The following is a 19243-nucleotide window of genomic DNA, read 5'->3' as shown; positions in this document are numbered from 1 at the left end:
TCTTGCACAAAATAAAAGGGAAAAAAAATCAAACACATACAATTTAATCTTAAAAGCCTACTGCTTACCATTATCTTAAAAAGGGGAAAAGAAATCAAACACATACAATTTGTGTAGCTGCACAAATGGCACAACCGAAAGAATTTAATCTTAAAAAGCCTTCTGCTTACCATTATGATATATATGATATATTCTTGCACAGCTTCATGGTATTCCATCTTCAAAGGCCATCTGGCATAGATTTGCGAATAAGAAAAATAAAAGTGAAATCATAAACAAAACATATTCAAAATCGAATTATTAGGCAAAACCAACTTCGCAATTGAAAAAGGCAAAAATAAATCGTATCTGAGTCCATGAAATCCAGAATTTTAAAAATAGAAGATATGAAAGAATTAATTAAAAAAAAAACCCTATTCATAAAAACCCCTAATTCAAAAAAATAATTTCCTAATTCATAATGAAGCTATTCGACTTCATCGTCACTAATTCAGAATCACGACTTCATCGTCCCTAATCAAGAATTAAGAAAATATGAAGAATTAATTCAAAAAAAAAAAAAAAACAATAAAAACCCTAATTCATAAAAATACTTACCTTATTGAATTAAAGCTATTAAAAAGCCTAAATAAAACCATAATTCATAAAACCAAATAAATCGATTACTTGCACATGCCAAATTTCAGATTTCAATTTAAGAAAATGGATGCTTGAAAACTGATGCCTTTCTTTCTTTTTTTGATCATTCATAAACCGCCCTAATTCACCTGAATTTAGCTCTTTCAACTGATTCGAATGTGTATTTGCGTAACCCTAGATTTGTTTTTTAAGTCTTTGAAACTGGTGAATGAAGGCGTATTCGATGTATGGATATTTTAGCGGGTGTTGGTCCGCGTAGTTTTTTTCTTTCTTTAAGGGTATTAAGGGTATAATATTGATTAAGAATGATTTATTAGCTAATATTTTAAGTGGATGATTAAGGACCGTTGGATCAAGGGGTATTATGACGTAATTTTCTAATCTAACGGTAATTAAGGAGATTTTGAAAATAATTATTAGCTAATCGAGACTCTCTTTTAATGTATATAGTGATATAGTGATATTATAACAAATAATAGGGACTATAGATATATATCAACAATTTAATTGAATAAGATGGAAGCATTATATATTATTCTACCTACGGAGTCATTATTCTACCATTATTAATTAATTTCCATTTAATAAATCTGGCTTCTGTTATAATTCAGTAGGCTTATAACTACCTTTAGTGGTTTGATTCTTGATGTTATAATTCAGTAGGCTTATAACTACCTTTAGTGGTTTGATTCTTGATGTTATAATTCAGTAGGCTTATAACTACCTTTAGTGATTTGATTCTTGATTCAGAATACTAATAATGAAGTGTAAGAACAAAGATGATAATGGAGAAAGAAAGAAACACTTTGTAAGTGTGTGAAATGGTGCAAGTTTAATGCTTGCATTCATGAGTATTTATAGCCTAAAATCTCAATATAAAAATACATACTTTGTGTACCAAAATTGACTATATGTATACACCAAAATTGACTATCCATATCTATATTATTATTATTATTATAACACTCCCCCTTGGATAGCAATTTTATTTTGTTGAAGATCAACTATAAATTACTGCCTCGTTAAAAACCTTGCTAAAGAAAACCCAGTGGGAAAAAACTTTAGCTAAGGGAAAAAGAGTGCAGCATGGAGTTGACTCCCCCTCAAGTAGATATCGCTTCAGCTGTTACATCTTTTGAACATGTCTCATGCCAATGTTATGAACGTGTGTTCTGAAAATAGCAGTTGGAAGTGCTTTCGTGAAAAGATCAGCAGAGTTTTTGCTAGATTGCACATATCTCATTTCAATCTGGTTGTCCTTAATGAGATTTTGAGTGTATGAGAAGAATCTAGGTGGTATGTGTTTTGTTCGGTCACTTTTGATATACCCTTCTTTCATCTGTGCTATGCAAGCTGCATTATCTTCATAGATAGTTGTTGGACTTTTATCGCGTTCTAGTCCACAAGAATCAGTAATGAGTTGTGTCATTGATCTCAACCAAAAACATTCTCGAGTAGCTTCATGTAATGCAATCACTTCGGCATGATTTGACGATGTAGCAACAAGTGTTTGTTTTTGAGAACGCCATGATATTGCAGTACCTCCATTTAGGAATACATATCCAGTTTGAGATTTAGCTTTATGTGGATCAGATAAATAACCTGCATCTGCATAACCAACCAAATCTTGTTTTGATTCGTTAGAATAAAATAATCCTAAATCAGTAGTTCCTCGAAGGTATCGAAATATGTGTTTGATCCCATTCCAGTGTCTTTTGGTAGGAGCAGAGCTGAACCTTGCCAACAAATTAACTGCAAAAGAAATGTCAGGTCTTGTACAATTTGTAAGATACATAAGAGCTCCAATTGCACTAAGATATGGTACTTCTGGTCCAAGAATGTCTTCTTGATCTTCACATGGACGAAATGGATCAGCTTCAACATTGAGTGATCTAACAACCATAGGAGTACTTAATGGTTTTGCCTTGTCCATATTGAAACGTTTCAAAATCTTTTCAGTATATGTTGTTTGATGTACAAGTAAACCATTAGGCATATGCTCAATTTGTAAACCAAGGCAATACTTGGTTTTTCCGAGATCTTTCATTTCAAATTCTTTCTTTAGAAGTTGAATGGCTTCATGGATCTCTTTATTTGTACCTATGATGTTAAGATCATCAACATAAACAGCTATGATCACATATCCGGATGTTGTTTTCTTAATGAAAACACAAGGGCAAGTAAGATTATTTGTATACCCTTTGCTTATCAAGTAATCACTTAATCGGTTATACCACATACGTCCCGATTGTTTTAACCCATATAAAGATCTTTGTAATTTAATCGAATACATTTCTTTGGGTTTTGCATTTGATGCTTCTGGTACCTTAAATCCTTCAGGTATCTTCATATATATATCACTATCAAGTGATCCATATAGATAAGCAGTCACAACATCCATGAGATGCATTTCTAAATTTTTAGAAACTGCCAGACTGATTAAGTACCTAAAAGTAATTGCATCCATAACAGGAGAATAAGTTTCTTCATAATCAATTCCCGGTCTTTGAGAAAAACCTTGAGCTACAAGTCTAGCTTTATACCTTGTAACTTCATTTTTCTCATTTCTTTTTCGGACAAAAATCCATCTGTATCCTACAGGTTTCACATCTTTAGGAGTGAGAATGATGGATCCGAAAACTTTTCTTTTATTGAGTGATTCTAATTCAGCTCGTATTGCTTCTTTCCATTGAGCCCAATCATGTCTATTTTGACATTCAACCATAGATGTTGGTTCTGGATCATCATCATTATTCATGATGTCATATGCAACATTAAATGAAAATTTCTCATCAAGATTTTTCATTTCATTTCGGTTCCATAATATTTTTGAATATGCATAATTGATTGCAATTTCTGTATTGACATCATCAATCTCCTCTGCAGTAGGAGTACTGATTTGTGGTTCTTCTTGAACACTTTCTTTTACTTCATTATCAGCTGATTTTCTTTTTCGAGGATTTTTATCCTTTGAACCGATTGGTCTTCCACGTTTCTGACGTGGCAAAGATTCATGAGTGACGTTATTGCCAGCTTTTGGAATTTCAATTCGAGCTGGAGTATTTACTGCTGGTATATATGATTTTGTCACCGTTTTTGTATCTGTAAATGCATCAGGCAATTGATTTGCAAGTTCTTGTATATGCATTATCTTTTGAACTTCTGTCTCGCATTCTTTTGTGCGAGGATCAAGATACTTTAATTGAGGTTCACACCATGAAACATCATTTTCTTTATTTTTCATTTCTCCCCCTAATCTAGGGAACAATGTTTCATTAAAATGACAATCAGCAAAACGTGCTGTAAAAACGTCACCTGTCATAGGTTCAATATACCTTAATATTGAAGATGTTTCATATCCAACATATATTCCCAACCTCCTTTGAGGACCCATTTTTGTACGTTGTGGTGTCGCAATTGGAACATACACTGCACAACCAAATGTTCTAAGATGGGAAATATTTGGCTCTTGACCAAAAGCAAGTTGTAGGGGGGAATATTTATGACTTGCACTTGGTCTGATGCGAATCAATGCAGCAGCATGTAAAATTGCATGACCCCATATAGATACAGGGAGTTTTGTTCTCATTATCAATGGTCTAGCGATTAACTGTAAACGTTTAATCAATGACTCGGCTAAACCATTTTGTGTATGCACATGAGCAACAGAATGTTCAACAACAATTCCTATAGACATGCAATAGTCATTAAATGCTTGAGATGTAAATTCACCAGCATTATCAAGTCTCACCCTTTTAATGGTGTAATCAGGAAAATGAGCTCTCAATTTAATAATTTGGGCAAGAAATTTTGCAAATGCCACATTACGGCTTGATAACAGACAAACATGAGACCATCTGCTAGATGCGTCTATTAGAACCATGAAATATCTAAATGGTCCACATGGTGGATGAATTGGTCCACATATATCACCTTGAATTCTTTCAAGAAACATTGGTGATTCTTTCTCAACCTTAAGTGGTGAGGGTCTAGTTATCAATTTTCCAAGAGAGCAAGATGTACATGGAACCATTGTATCATGATGGATTTTTCTATCCTTTAGTGGATGTCCATGAGTACATTCAATAATCCTTTTCATCATTGTTGATCCTGGATGGCCTAATCTGTTATGCCATAAACTGAATACACCAGGATCAATATATTTTTCGTTAACTACCATATGTATTTCTGGTACATTTATATGTGTATAATGTAATCCAGAACTAAGTCTTGGCAGTTTTTCAACCACATGACTCTTGTCAGTGATACTTAAATATTTCTCATTTTCTGTTGTCACTGACTGATAATCATACCCGTTAAGGTATATGTCGGAGAAACTCAATAAATTTCTGCTTGATTTGGGAGAAAATAAGGCATCATTTATTAAAAATTTTGTACCATTTGGTAGTATGAAATTTGCCTTTCCTATCCCTTTTATCAAGTTAGCAGGTCCTGATATTGTATGTATAGTTCCTTCCGTTGGTTTTAGATCAATAAAATATTTCTCGGATTTAAGTATAGTGTGTGTAGTTCCACTGTCTGCTATACAGAGATCTCCACCACTTGATTGATGTTGTATTCCAGCAAAATTCATATTGAACTTCATATATAAGAAATAAATAGTGAGTACATTAATATTACACAATATTTTAAACGCAAATAGATAGTACTGAAACATTTAGCAAACATAATGACAAAGACAGACGATATTAAATCGTTTATTTTTCAAAAGACACACAAATTAAACATTCAAGAAATCTTCATATAAATCAGATGGTTTCTCAGTGACTGTTGGATCAATATTATCCACAAAATTTACTTCCTTTTCTTTACCTTTCAGCGAATCCTGATACATCTTAACAAGATGTTTAGATGTTCGGCAAGTATTAGCCCAGTGGCCCATTCTACCACATCTGTAGCAAGATTCTTCAGAATTTTTAGAAGAATTTTCTTCAACATCTTGTTTAATGGGCTTGTTTTGTGGTTGATATTTATATTTTCGTGGATTACTATTTCTTTGACCACCACGGCCACGACCACGACCACGTCCACGCCCATTACCATTACCATAAGGATGGTTTCTACCATAGTTATGGCTTTTGGCATGATGATGGTGATGGTTATTATAACCACGACCTTGCCCGCGTCCTTGTCCCTGTTTATAATTATTTGCAGTATTTGCTTCAGGGATTGCAAGTGTACCAGTAGGACGGGATTGCTGATTTTTCATTAATAGCTCATCATTTTGCTCTGCAACTAAGAGATATGAATTAAGTTCAGGATATGTTTTGAACTTTAGCATTCTCAAATTTCTTTGCACTGTGATGTTTGCAGCATTCATTGTGGAGAAAGTTTTCTCCATCATGTCTGCATCACTAATTTCATGTCCACAGAATTTAAGTTGTGAACATGTATTATACAGAGCTGAGCTGTATTCATTTACTTTCTTAAAGTCTTGGAACCTTAATGTTCTCCATTGTTCCATTGCAGCTGGAAGTAAAATTTCTCTTTGATTATTGAATCTGCTTTTGAGACCTTCCCATAAAACATGGGGATCTTCTACAGTCACATAATTATTTTGTAAGCATTCATCAATATGTTGATGAATAAAGCAACATGCCGTAGCTTGTTCTTTTTCAGAACAAGTGTTGTTTTCATTTATGGTTTCAAGAATGCCCATTGATTTAAGATGCATTTTTACTTTTATAACCCATGGCATGTAGTTGTTTCCAGTTGATTCTAAAGGAGTAAATTTAAGCTTTTCCAGATTCGACATTTTCTATTATCAAAAATTAAAACAAACATCATGATAAATTAGAGTCAATTTATATTCATAAGTATATAAACATTAAACATAAATTTAATATAACATAAATGATAAGTAGGTGACAGTGTCGACCATGTGTAAGCAATCATAAATAAATGTTATATAACAAAAATATAAATATTAGTAAACATAAATGAAAATTTGGCGACAGTGTCGACCATATATTTTTTCAGGTGGTATAACCGACCTATATCATTCTGGTGGTATAACCGACCATATATCATTTTGGTGGTATAACCGACCATATATCATTTTGGTGGTATAACCGACCATATATCATTTTGGTGGCAGAGCCAACCATATTTAGTATTAAGATTATCGTGCTGATAACGTGTTATAATTCAGTAGGCTTATAACTACCTTTAGTGGTTTGATTCTTGATGTTATAATTCAGTAGGCTTATAACTACCTTTAGTGGTTTGATTCTTGATGTTATAATTCAGTAGGCTTATAACTACCTTTAGTGATTTGATTCTTGATTCAGAATACTAATAATGAAGTGTAAGAACAAAGATGATAATGGAGAAAGAAAGAAACACTTTGTAAGTGTGTGAAATGGTGCAAGTTTAATGCTTGCATTCATGAGTATTTATAGCCTAAAATCTCAATATAAAAATACATACTTTGTGTACCAAAATTGACTATATGTATACACCAAAATTGACTATCCATATCTATATTATTATTATTATTATAACAGCTTCTATTTTTTGAATTGAACTTCGGCATTTTTCTTTTGCTTAATAGCCTAATTGGCTTATACTCCTATACTCATATACTCGTATCGAAGTCTTACTCTTCCCTACTGCTCCAGTCCCCAAATCCTCCATTAAAGATTGGTACTTTCTTTATTCAATTTCTTCAACGTATTACTTTTCACCACCAAGATCCACTGGTAGCACGTGCTACCAGTGCCTATAGGGTGGATCCGCCCCTATTTTAGAGTGGAACCTCAAAAAGTTATATAGTTGTGGTTCTTGGTAAATCAATTGGGCTAGTAAAATTCCAAACAAGTGGTATTAGAGCAAAGGTGAGCTCAATTATAATGTGGAAGATGTACCATCGGTTTGCCAACAATAATGGAGCCATGGTGCCTTATATTGAAATTACACTTGATACGGTGAGTAGTTCAAGAGGCGTGTCCCGTTAGTGAAATAAAATTGAAGAAAAGCGACTGGCGGTATAAGAGCACGAGGTGCCCGTGGTCCTCTTCAGTGTCAATTTTTAGTGTCCATTTGGACACTGAGATTGACTGACTGGCTGTTGGGTGAGGGTGTCCACAGTGTCCATTTTCAGTGTCCATTTTTCAGTGTTAAATTTTTTTATTTTTTATTTTATATTTTTTTATATCTAAAAAATTAGAGACATAAATTTAAACACAAGCAAACAATTATTTAATAAAACACAAACATTAAAATTCTAAACAACATTTATTTAATAAAAAACAAACATTAAAATCCTAAAAAACAAACATTAAATATCCAAACATGACAAATATTCTATTACATATTCGATTACAAATAAAAATCCCTAATCCGAATCCATTTGTTGCGCCTCTTGAAAGCGCTTCTTCGCCTCGCGTCGGATCATCGCCTTTTGCATCTCAATGATCTCCTCGTCCTCCTCGGTCATATTAATCGCCAACGTCCTCATTTCCAACTCCACTTGCTTCTTTTGGTAATACTTTTTTTCTCTTCGGTTACAACGTCATGGTTTAACGCAATTGATTGATGCAACGATTCACGGGATGAGTTCGACGGTGTGGAATCACTACTCTTTTTCCTTGACTTTCTTGGCTTACCCGGTGGACGTGGCAAACGATCAAGACCATACATTTCTTGGTTCGGGTTAGGGTTTGAGCTTGCGTTTGTAGTAGAGTCTTCATTCAAATCAATCAGCATATTAGCCGCCACCTCTTCCACGCGTGGTTCCCGTCTCTTATTTCGAGTACCAATTACAACCGGATCCGGATGAAGCCACTTTGGCTTGTTTTTCAAAAAGTTCCGCGCCCGATGACTATAGAACCTTTTCCCGGTCTCTACTTTAAACATCTCGTCACACCTATCACGAAACATCATATCATTTTCTCCACTCCTTCTTTCATTTTTCATACGATTCACAATACCATTAAACTTGTTGCAATCGACATTCAACTTTGTCCACTTTGATGACAACGCATCTTTTGTTCGATCAAAAGGTGGTCTTCGTGTGTGATAGTCGTGCCACACCAATTGCCAAAATGATGCTCCTAAATCATAACAATAATCATTAACAATACCAATAACCGATTCGTGCCACAACATTACGTATTAACTCATAACAATATATCATAATCATAATCATAATCATAAACATAATAACAATACCAACAATTATAACAATAACAATAATCATACCAACAATAACAATAACAGTAAACAATAATAATAATAATAATAATAATAATAATAATAATAATAATAATATAGTAATAATAATAATCATCATCATAATAATATAGTAATAATAATCATAAACAGTAATAATAATAATTATAATAATACCCGTCCGTGCGTTTCCGTCAATTCCATCTTCGGATGTGTTCACCCAACTTTCCGCCAACCTTAACTCGTCAAACTCGTTCCACAAATTTTGAATGATGCCCGTCGGTGTGTTTCGCTTTGAATGTCCGCCTTCTCCAACCTTTTCTTTACCTTTCGCGTATTCCTCGGGTGACATTTGAGTTTGTGGTACTTGAGATTGTGTTGGTTGATCTTCTTCGAGAAATACTTCGTTAAATTCGGACCAATTCCAATTGTGACTAAGAGGGTTCTCGTCATTGTTGGAGTTTTGATTCATGGTATTGTGTTTGATTTAGAAAGAAAAATAGTTGAGAATGAAAGAAAGAAAGAAGTGGTATGGAAGAAAGAAGTGGTATGAAGTGTATAAAATGTGTTTGAAAGATGGAATAAAAAAAAAGAAAAAAAAAGTGGCCGTTGGAATTTGAATTCAAAAAAAAAAAAACAAAAAAAAAAACAAAAACGGTCATATTTTTGCAGCGTCGATGGCTCGAAGTTGTAAATCGACGCCGAATTTCGACGGTGGCGACGGCGAATCGGTGTCGGCCAACGGTGGGCCGGCGTCGATTTTGTGTGGACGGTGAGGGAAGGGACGGGGGGCACCGAGAGCTCTAAGATGGTGATATAAAAGACAGGTCCTTGTAAATAGTATTGTTGAAGGGGAGGGTAGGTGATGTGGTCTTAGGTTTGAGGGGATGATTGTTGGGGTGCAAACTCAATCCCACGTAAGAGGGAGATAATTTCTAAGGGAAATATATAAGCTTGTGGACTACTCCCTTTATTACCAATTGGTTTTAAAGTGAACCTCATAAGTTTATATAGTTGTGGTACTTGGTAAATTTACTGAGCTTGTAAAATTCCTAACAACAATTAATATAAGTATTGAAAAGGCATGACACTCTTATATTAAAATTAATATTAATATATTACATATTACATTCCATTAAAAGGATAACATGTTTATATTGATGATCCTCCATATGGAGAGGTAAAACATAAACCACAAGATCCCTCAATATCTCTTTATTCAAATGAAAGCTACAATAAGGATTATTGGGATAAGTAGATGATGCAGATGTCGGATATTAGTTCTGTTTGTCTTTTTCAACGAACTCAACATAAAACCCGTTCGGAAATAGTAAGCTTGGTCTTCGTACCATTTCACCTCCTTTGATTAGTTTCCACCTTAATTAGAAAGTGAAATGAATTTTGTAAGTATCTCTAGTTCCCCGTTTCTTAAATTCCCAAATAAAACATATACTATTTATTCATGCTTACCGATATTTGGTCACCAGGTGATGAAGGAAAACAGCAATCTGTAGTTTAGCAAATTCTGCGCCTACACAAAACCTCTGGCCACCTCCAAAAGCCATGTACGTCTTGGAAGCATTTTTCAAATCCTTGTCCTACTTATAACAAAAAATTGTATTTATAAATGTTTATGACGTTGTATATTTTGTGTTTCTGGTGAACGATTACCTCCCATCGCCATGGATTAAAGTCAATTGGATCTTTGTAATTGGCAGGGTCTAAATGGACAGCTGGAGGACACGCCATTACCACCCAACCAGCCGGAATAGTGTAGTCTGTATTAAGTAACTCGTGATATCAATATGCTATTACGAGAAATGTATACTTTGGAAAAGTAAAATAAAAAAAAGTGTATTGTTAATTAGTTAATTTCCTTTGAACTTGAAATCTGATGTTGCCTTCCTGAAAAGCCCTGTAGCGTAATGTAGTTATTAAAGTATTTATATAGTATTTGATTTTTTTATTACTACATATTAAGTTTTTTCATATGGGCGTAATTACCTTAAAGGTGAATGTCATTGACTTATATTCTTGCCATGTAAGTCCGGAGTCAGGGTTTTCACGCTCTCTTATAATTTTTTCATGTTCTTCCTGCATCAAGTAGCAAAATGTGTTTGTTAAAAAATTGACAACGTATACGTTTCATGTTTTAAGAAACTAAATCGTCTATAAATTATTGGATATATCTAATCATTCACATACTGTTAACTCCTTCAAAGCGAGAGGATTGTCTGTGAGAAGCTTGATGGTTACTAACATGGCAGTGGATGTTGTTTCATAGCTAGCAAACAAAAGAATATACATCAAGTTTAATGATATTTCCTCTGTAATTATTGTATCATCTTGCTTCAGTTCTTCTATCACATAATCAAAGAAGTCATTGTTGGACTTATTCGGGTTTTTACGTCTCTCATCTAGCATATTCTTTAGCATCTTCTTAACCTTCTTTCTTCCCTGATAATTAATTTCATTAAAGTTTGATTATTATATTTTCTTTGAAGACGATATTGTTTGCACGTACATGTGAAAAAAGATTAATTATAAAGGTACCTGTAGACATTTGTAGTAAGATGTTCCGGGAATTGCAATAGGGAATGCCATCATACCCTTTACAAAATATGCATACTCATCCCTTAAATTCTCTGATGAATTTTCAATATCATAACTTATCAGCTTTTTTGCATTGAATCCGAATACCAGCTGTAAACACCATAAAATACATCATAAGAATTGGTTAATTAAATACTAGAATCAGGGCCAGTCCCGAGAATTTAGAGGCCTAGAACAAGACGGAAAAAAGGCCCTTAGGCCCCAAGTAGTAATAAAAGTTATATTTAAAAAAGCCCTCCAAGTCTTGCTAGAGTGCTGATGGACTTTGATTTCTTTTTTATGGGGCCTTTGATTGTTGTTTTTGGACCTATTGTGTTTCGTATTCGCTGCTTCAATTATGTTTTCATACTTCTCATGTTTCTCAAATCTCTAATTGTATCTCTACGTATAAAAAAATTGAGCCCCTAAAAATCATGGGCCTGAGCGGCCGATCACCTTGAATATATGTATATAGATACTTACATCTGCAGTTGCATCATTGAGTTCTACTATGCCTTGAGTAGCCCACCTCTGTAAATTTCTTTTTGCTGAATTTTCAACATCTGAAAGTACAGGCATAAGTGTCCCTGAACCAACTAGAGTTACAACCATGTTCTTGAGATACTTATGCAGGGCCCCATGTGAAGTACTTAAATTCTGGTCTCCAAGTACCTTTCTCATGCTATCAGGGAACCAACCTTGGAATTGGTTCTCTTGTTGGAAGATCTTATGGTTAAGATCTGAATCAGTCGATACTATAACATTCAGCCCAATGATATTAGTTCGAAATACCGATCCATATCTGCAATAGATATCACAATGTCACTATATATTCAAACGTTTTATTACATTACAACCAAAAATATAAAGAATTAAAAATGACCTTCTCATCCTCTTCTCGATGAAGGGATGTACGTCCCAATTAGTTCGGTTAGGAGCGATAAACTGTAACGTTTCTCCAATTAGCGGCCAACCCATTGAACCCGGAGGAAGTTTGCTATTGCATTTTGGGTTCCTCCACCTGTAAATCCAATGAGTAAAACTAACCACAACTAGAGCTAAAACACACAAAGTTACGTGCCACATTTTTAAATTTTTTGGTTGTGAAACAAAATCCAAAATTGATGGTTGAATGAAACAGGAGACTTGAGAGAGTTATATATAGACAATGCATTAGTTACAGCTCTACCTAGTAGTAAGTCAACGGGAAAGAATAAAAAAAGAAAAAGAAAAATGATACAGTATATTTTATGTTATTTTCTTGAATATGTAACACAACAAAATGAAATTTCATTTTTAATCATTTTTGTAATTTTAAATTATTAGAAAACAGTATAATATATTTTATGTTATTTTCTTGATATATAAGACAATAAAGTAAACTTAATTCATATTTAATTCAATTAGGAAGATTAAATAACTTTAAATAGAACGAAGATACAATTAAAGTTATTTTCTTGAATATATAACACAACAAAGTAAAACATACATTTTAAGTCAACTTTGTGTTTCAGAAATTGTTAAGCTCTTGCTAACTCGTAGAACGTAATACCTAAACCTAAGCCATTGTTTTGGACTTGTAAACTTGCAACACTACCAAAAAAATGAGAACAGAGCGACGTATACCTATTGTGGCGCTCCAAAAGCGCCGCTAAAAGACAAAATTTTCAACGAGCACTCAATTTTGGTCAAACATTACCTTCTGTGGCGCTTTTTGTGGCGCTACACGCGCCGCATTTGATTTAGTGAATTTATTTTTTATTTCAAAAAATAAAGTGGTGAAAAAAAGACCCGTCAACTATTTTGCGGCGCACAAAAATTGCCACTTAATGTATATTCTTTTTGTTTTTTCCTTTTAATTTTTCCCTCCAGATGAAAAAAATTTCCCGCCAACTCTATTGTGGCGCCATTTTGTGGCACACCAACGCCGCTAAAGGGTAAAAACAAAAACAAAAAAAATAGTATTTAATAGTAATATTATATTTTAGTAGTTATATTGCGGCACGTACACACTATCACACCATATGCTTATCACTTTTTATTTATATTTTTATTAATGATCCGTCGAAAATTAATTTACATTAGTATTACTAGTTGATTTTTTTTTTTTTTTTTTTTGCTCTGATTTTTTCACATATTATATATTAGATATTTAGTTAATTGAAAATAATAATCTACTACAACGTCGTTCTTTCTATTCACACTTCAAAATCCATATAACATAAGTTACTTAACGATTACATTAACTTGTTGTGGACGTAGGACTAACTTCCTCAAACATATGCCAAACTAAAAAAAGAAGAAATATAACACAAATGTAACCAACTAAGGAGTACAAATTAAAAACAGTTTCATTTTTCTTGTTTTGCCTTGTACGTGTTTTAGTTCGGCTTAAAGATCATTCTTTGACCTTAACATACCAGGTATAATAATTTTTGCCATATCGCACATGGATGAATCACACCAACAAATGAAACTGCACCTGCCCAAGGTTTTCTACCGAAAGTTTCCCGCATAACATTTCAATTCTTACAAAAAGCTCTCCGCCAAAAGGAAGATGACGAGGAGGAGGAATATATTGGCAACGAGGAGGAAGATGAAAACTGAAAATTGGAAATGTTTGTGGCGATTGGAATCTTTTTTGAACAATTAGTGTTAACTCTTTAAGTCATCTTTTGAACAATTAGTCTTAACTCTTTAAGCTTAATTTGTATGTTGTTAGCGTTTGACATCTATTTAACGCTTTAAACTTTTTGTTGATGTTATATTATGTTGATATTGCGATTTTTTAGAATGTTAAACAGGTTTTGATTTTGAGGGATGTAAGCCCGGAATTTCTGGGCTGGCAGTAGCAAATACAGCAACATGCTGCCAATTTTTTTTTAACTCTTTAGCGACGCTATGTGCGCCACAAATTAGCGCCACTAAAATTTCGTCACATAATAATTTCTTTATAACTAATAATTATTTATATAAAATTAATTGTGGCGCCTGTTGCGTCATAAATTTGCGCCGCTAAATGCCAATTTAATTTCTTTTATCTTTTAATAAAAAGGATGTGGGTCTCATTGAAAAGCGCCACAAAATATCTAAAGCGGCAAGGTTTAAGTAGCGTTCGCAAAAGCACCACAAAAGCGCAACAATAGATCTACAGCGGTGCTTTCATACCCAAAAGTGTCGCTATTTTAGCGCCGCTATAGGTGATATTTCCTGTAGTGCAAGTTAAAGCGACAAGAAATCGTGCAACAAGCTACTTACATTTTAACAAGCTTTCCTCTTTGTTTGTTATGGCACCTCATGCTACTTACATTCTAACAAGCTTTCCACTTTAATTACCAAGTGTTATATTACCAAGTGTTATGGACTATATATTTATACTAGCTTTAACAACCCGTGCGTTGCACGGTAACTTAAAAAATTAGCATACTAATGCGTTAATGTTGGTACAGATTATATGTGTTATACATTAAGCACGCAATTGAACATCTTTTGTTACATTTGTAACATATGGTAAAGACGCAACCCTGCAAAAATTTTTACGCAGCTATTATATTGACACCAAAAGTAGCAAGTATATAATTAAGTACATGGTCAAAAGTTGGCTAACTTAAACATCAATAATAGATTTTTTACCTCATTTACTCTACATTGAATATAGCTAAAGATCGTGGGCCAATTCACATCTTACAGGTGTTACGGTGAATAACGGACTGGGGACTACATCTACAACACATGCTCGTATTTCAAATTCTCTAAAGCATTCAATGAAAGCACAACAAACTGAATAGTGCAACGTTTAAAGATGGATATAAATATAGATAACAATAAATAATGTGCATTACAAAGCTATAAAAGACTCATTGTGTAAGGCAACTGTCTGTCCAACAGATGGTAGGTGACAATAACAAACTGAATCAAAATCAATATGTTATATGCAGGTGTGACAACAACAAAGAAAATGCAACTCACCAACAGTAGCCAGAATCCATGAAAGACTAACCTGAAGATTGAAACCCAGCAGAATAAACAATGCATTCACAGGTGTGAAATGTTAGCCAGCGAAGTAGACAATCTTTCCTCTATCCGAGAATAAAGACAAGTCATTTCTTCACTCAGAGTGAAAACATTCTCAAAAGTAGAGAAAGTCACCTCTCTCTCTATTCGACGGATAGAGATTGCTTCTGAGTGGACCTCCGACCATAAGTAGGAAAAAAAATTATAAAAAATAAAATAAAACTAAAAATAAAATTGAGACGCCATGAAAAATGGTAAATTCAAATTTCCGTGGGTTTTAAATTCTGCCTGAAATTTAATTAAGGCTCAAAGAGTCAGTCAAATCGCTAATAAATCGACGCTTTCTTTCAACTCGATAACTAGAGCCAGAGTATCAAAATTTACCCAAAACATGTCAAAGTGACAATATGGAAAACCATAACATTAACAGTTTACTAATTAAAACGACACTTTAAATCATAACATTGTAAGTGTTATGAATACACTTATATTCAAATCAGAACAACTCTAAATTTTACTAATAAAAACAACACTTAGAGTGTTATTGACAACCATAACACTTTACTAATCAGTATCATAAACCCTATGAATACACTTATATTCAAATCACAACAGAAAAACTAAATATACTTGTCTAGAAATGAACTTGTCCTGGTCGCATTATCTAAAATATGAAAATTTGAGTGACATAGAAGTCAATGTGCACCTTAATGCCATTTCTTTCTTTCATGGTTCCATTATACCAATAACCAACTTCCCATTGTTATAATATCAAACTCACACTCTCTCATTTTCATGAATCTTACCTGCAAGTTAAGTCCAAATAAATAGCAAATTAAAACAGAGTAATCAGTACCAAAATATGTGAGCTGCGACCAACTATATATCAAGAAAATAGTCAACGAACTTCTATTATCAAACTAACCACATGACCTTCATATATAATATGAAAACAAACTCATCCAATTCAGCCACATACAAATACACTCATAGAAAAAAACCCATTCAACTCTGATCCCCTTCAAAACTAACACAAATGTTTAAAAATATTGTTACGAAGCATGACTTATAGAGAACGCACATAGAATTATCAAATGCTCCCGATTGACCATACATTCATGGGCTGCAAAAAAGGGTTCATATGGCCTCAAACTTTAATCATTAACCCTTCATCCATGAACCAACCATTTCACCCTTTAAACCCCTCTCACCTCTTTCACCCTTTAATCATTAACCCTTCATCCATGAACCAACCATTGGCCCATGAGCTGATCCGAATCTGATCCAGGTCCGACCGGGATTTTCACCCGGTTCAGATCCACCACCCAGTTAATTAACTAACGACTGTTAGTTTATTCCGTTAACTTTTCTAACGACTGTTAACGCTGGGGACTTTCAATGCAAAATGTTCAAACATTTTTCATAATTTACATTGTCATTTTCTCAAGTTTCTAAAATGTTCATTTTCAGCCCCTAACTTTGAAAAATTTAAAAGTTTGGTCCCTAAAGTATCAAAATTTTACATCATTGGTCCTCAACTTTCGTAAATTTTTTGCCCAAGGTCCTTAATGTTTATTATTCAATATTTTCACATCAAACCTTTCATAAATCTTTCTTTCATGTTATACACTGAAGTATTGAGGTATAAAGTTTAGTGGGCAACCTCCTTAGTCCGTTGAACTTATATAGTAGGTGAGTACTTAAACTCTCGCATTTTGAGATATTATTATGGGGTTGTCCGGAACATACGACTATTTATGGGCCAACGACGTTATATTTTATCTTTCACGTTTTGTTGATTCCACTTTGTGGATGGAATCTGTTTTGGGTTATTGTTACGCAATCACAGGATCATACATTTATCATTCTTGGTTATTAATTGGAGTACTTATTGGTATATTTGGGATCTTTAGTTATGGGATGGAAGCCTCTATTATATTCCTATAATGTTTGAGTCATGAAGACGACACATGCCTTATAAAGTTTATTAGGATGCAACTACTAAGAGAGGGGAAAGTTTTACAGTTGATGATATCGAGCTTATTGGTTTGTATGAAGACTAGAACATCAAGAATTTGATCGAGTTCATTCACATGGGGAATCTTGTTGTATTAGTACTATGGTTAATACGTATGAATGAAGTTTGAAGAAAATACACGATGACGATTAGCATTTCGAACTCAATGGGCAGAATACATTGATGTTCGAAGTTTGGGTTTTCATGTATTCTGGAAGGATTTTGATGGAACTTGTGATTCATAAGATTATGGTATTACTACAGAGATTGACTGAAGATTGCAAGAGGTGTTTACAATAATTCTCCAGCAACGTCCAAGGAGGAATTTGTTGATGCATATTTGGACGAGCCCAATGAGAAGTGGGATAAGGGCAAGGTGGATATGCCCATTGGGCTTGCTGATGATTATTCCATGGTGCAAAATTCGTCCAGTGTTGTTAATTAAAACCCCGATGATGATAGCTACCACCACAACCTCGAGAACCAAGACCTCTATAACCATTGTTTCCTCGACCTCTTCCACGATAAGTTGAATTCCGGTGATTAGGATATGGACGTTCAGAATTCTGTGAAGTTTACGGTGTAGGTGGTGGTCGATTGGTTGGAGTGGTGATCAGTAACGCCGTGTCCAAGGCACTAGAATTATGTGCTGTTTGCTTTTGTTTACGGTTTTCTTCTAAGATTAGTTTGGATCTTGCATCATAAAAAGAAGGTAACTTGTCCACTTGTATGAAATATGTCCCGACCGTATCATAATTATCGTTCAAACCTGCAATCAATTGAAGAACCATACGATCCTCTGTCACTTTATCACCAACATTTGTTAATTGATCGGCTAGGGCTTTTAATTGCTGACAATAGGCCGAAACAGAGGAGAAATCATCCAATCGAATGTTGGTGAATTGCCTTTGAAGATAGAGTGCTCGAGAATTCTTGTTGTCGTGAAAATCTGCCTTCAATCGAGCCCAAGCAACAGCTGATGTATTCTCATCATCAATTCGCATGATGGTGTTAAGTAAATCGTTTGAGATGGTGCCAAAGATCCATTGAAGGACAATGGCATCCAATCGTGACCAAAGTTGGGTACTGGTTGAGTCATCTGTAGTTGTGAAGAGGAGTTGTTTTCTGGTGGTATGATATGATCGAGTACATCAAAAGCACGACAGTGAATTTTGAATAGATTTGCCCATGAGTTGTACTGGCTCGTATCAAGTTCTAGAGTGATAGGGATTAAGTTTTTGATATTGGAGACTGTGAGTGCAGGATGATATGGTTGTTTATTGGCCATAGATAAGAATAGAAAAGGATGATGAAGAATAAGTAGATGGTAAAAGAATGCAGTGAAGAAAGGTTTATAAGTTTAAGCATGATACCATGATAAATGTATTAATCGATTATGTGTATTCAATATTCACGACTCAATATATATACATAGAGATTTTTCCAGCATATCTCAATTACAACCTAGCCTACATACATGGTAAGGATACTATCTCTATTTTACATATGATATACATGCTATCTATAAAAAGATACACACGGTTATGCTAGCTGTAATACAAAGTCAAAGTGATTTTATCTAATAGTGTGGCCGTCGCTGGACGAATAACGTTTATTATAACATTGTACACCTAGTTGATGTATAAGCATGAAACTGATCAGTTACAGGAGCATATGTAACTGATGGGCCATAATGTCTAGCGGCCCATTCGTGTGAATGAGGCTCAATAGGGTTAATGTCTAGATTGCCTATAAATACCAGTTTATGTGTTCTTTAGGGTTAAGTGA

At 34.1% G+C, this 19243-nt stretch overlaps 1 protein-coding gene and 1 pseudogene across 1 annotated transcript; both read right to left on the bottom strand.

The window, feature by feature from the left end:
- Nucleotides 1–10109: 10109 nt before the first annotated feature.
- LOC139889945 (cytochrome P450 87A3-like) lies at nucleotides 10110–12510 on the bottom strand (annotated as a pseudogene).
- A 5520-nt stretch (nucleotides 12511–18030) lies between these two features.
- LOC139889944 (uncharacterized) lies at nucleotides 18031–18459 on the bottom strand. The gene has a single exon (XM_071872855.1). It carries the CDS (start codon nucleotides 18457–18459, stop codon nucleotides 18031–18033), a length of 429 nt encoding a protein of 142 aa, XP_071728956.1.
- Nucleotides 18460–19243: the final 784 nt, after the last annotated feature.

This window comes from Rutidosis leptorrhynchoides, chromosome 2 (genome assembly GCF_046630445.1).
Source record: "Rutidosis leptorrhynchoides isolate AG116_Rl617_1_P2 chromosome 2, CSIRO_AGI_Rlap_v1, whole genome shotgun sequence".
NCBI lineage: Eukaryota > Viridiplantae > Streptophyta > Magnoliopsida > Asterales > Asteraceae > Rutidosis > Rutidosis leptorrhynchoides.
Note: the sequence above shows the minus strand (reverse complement) of the source record. Positions and strands in the feature narration are given on the sequence as shown.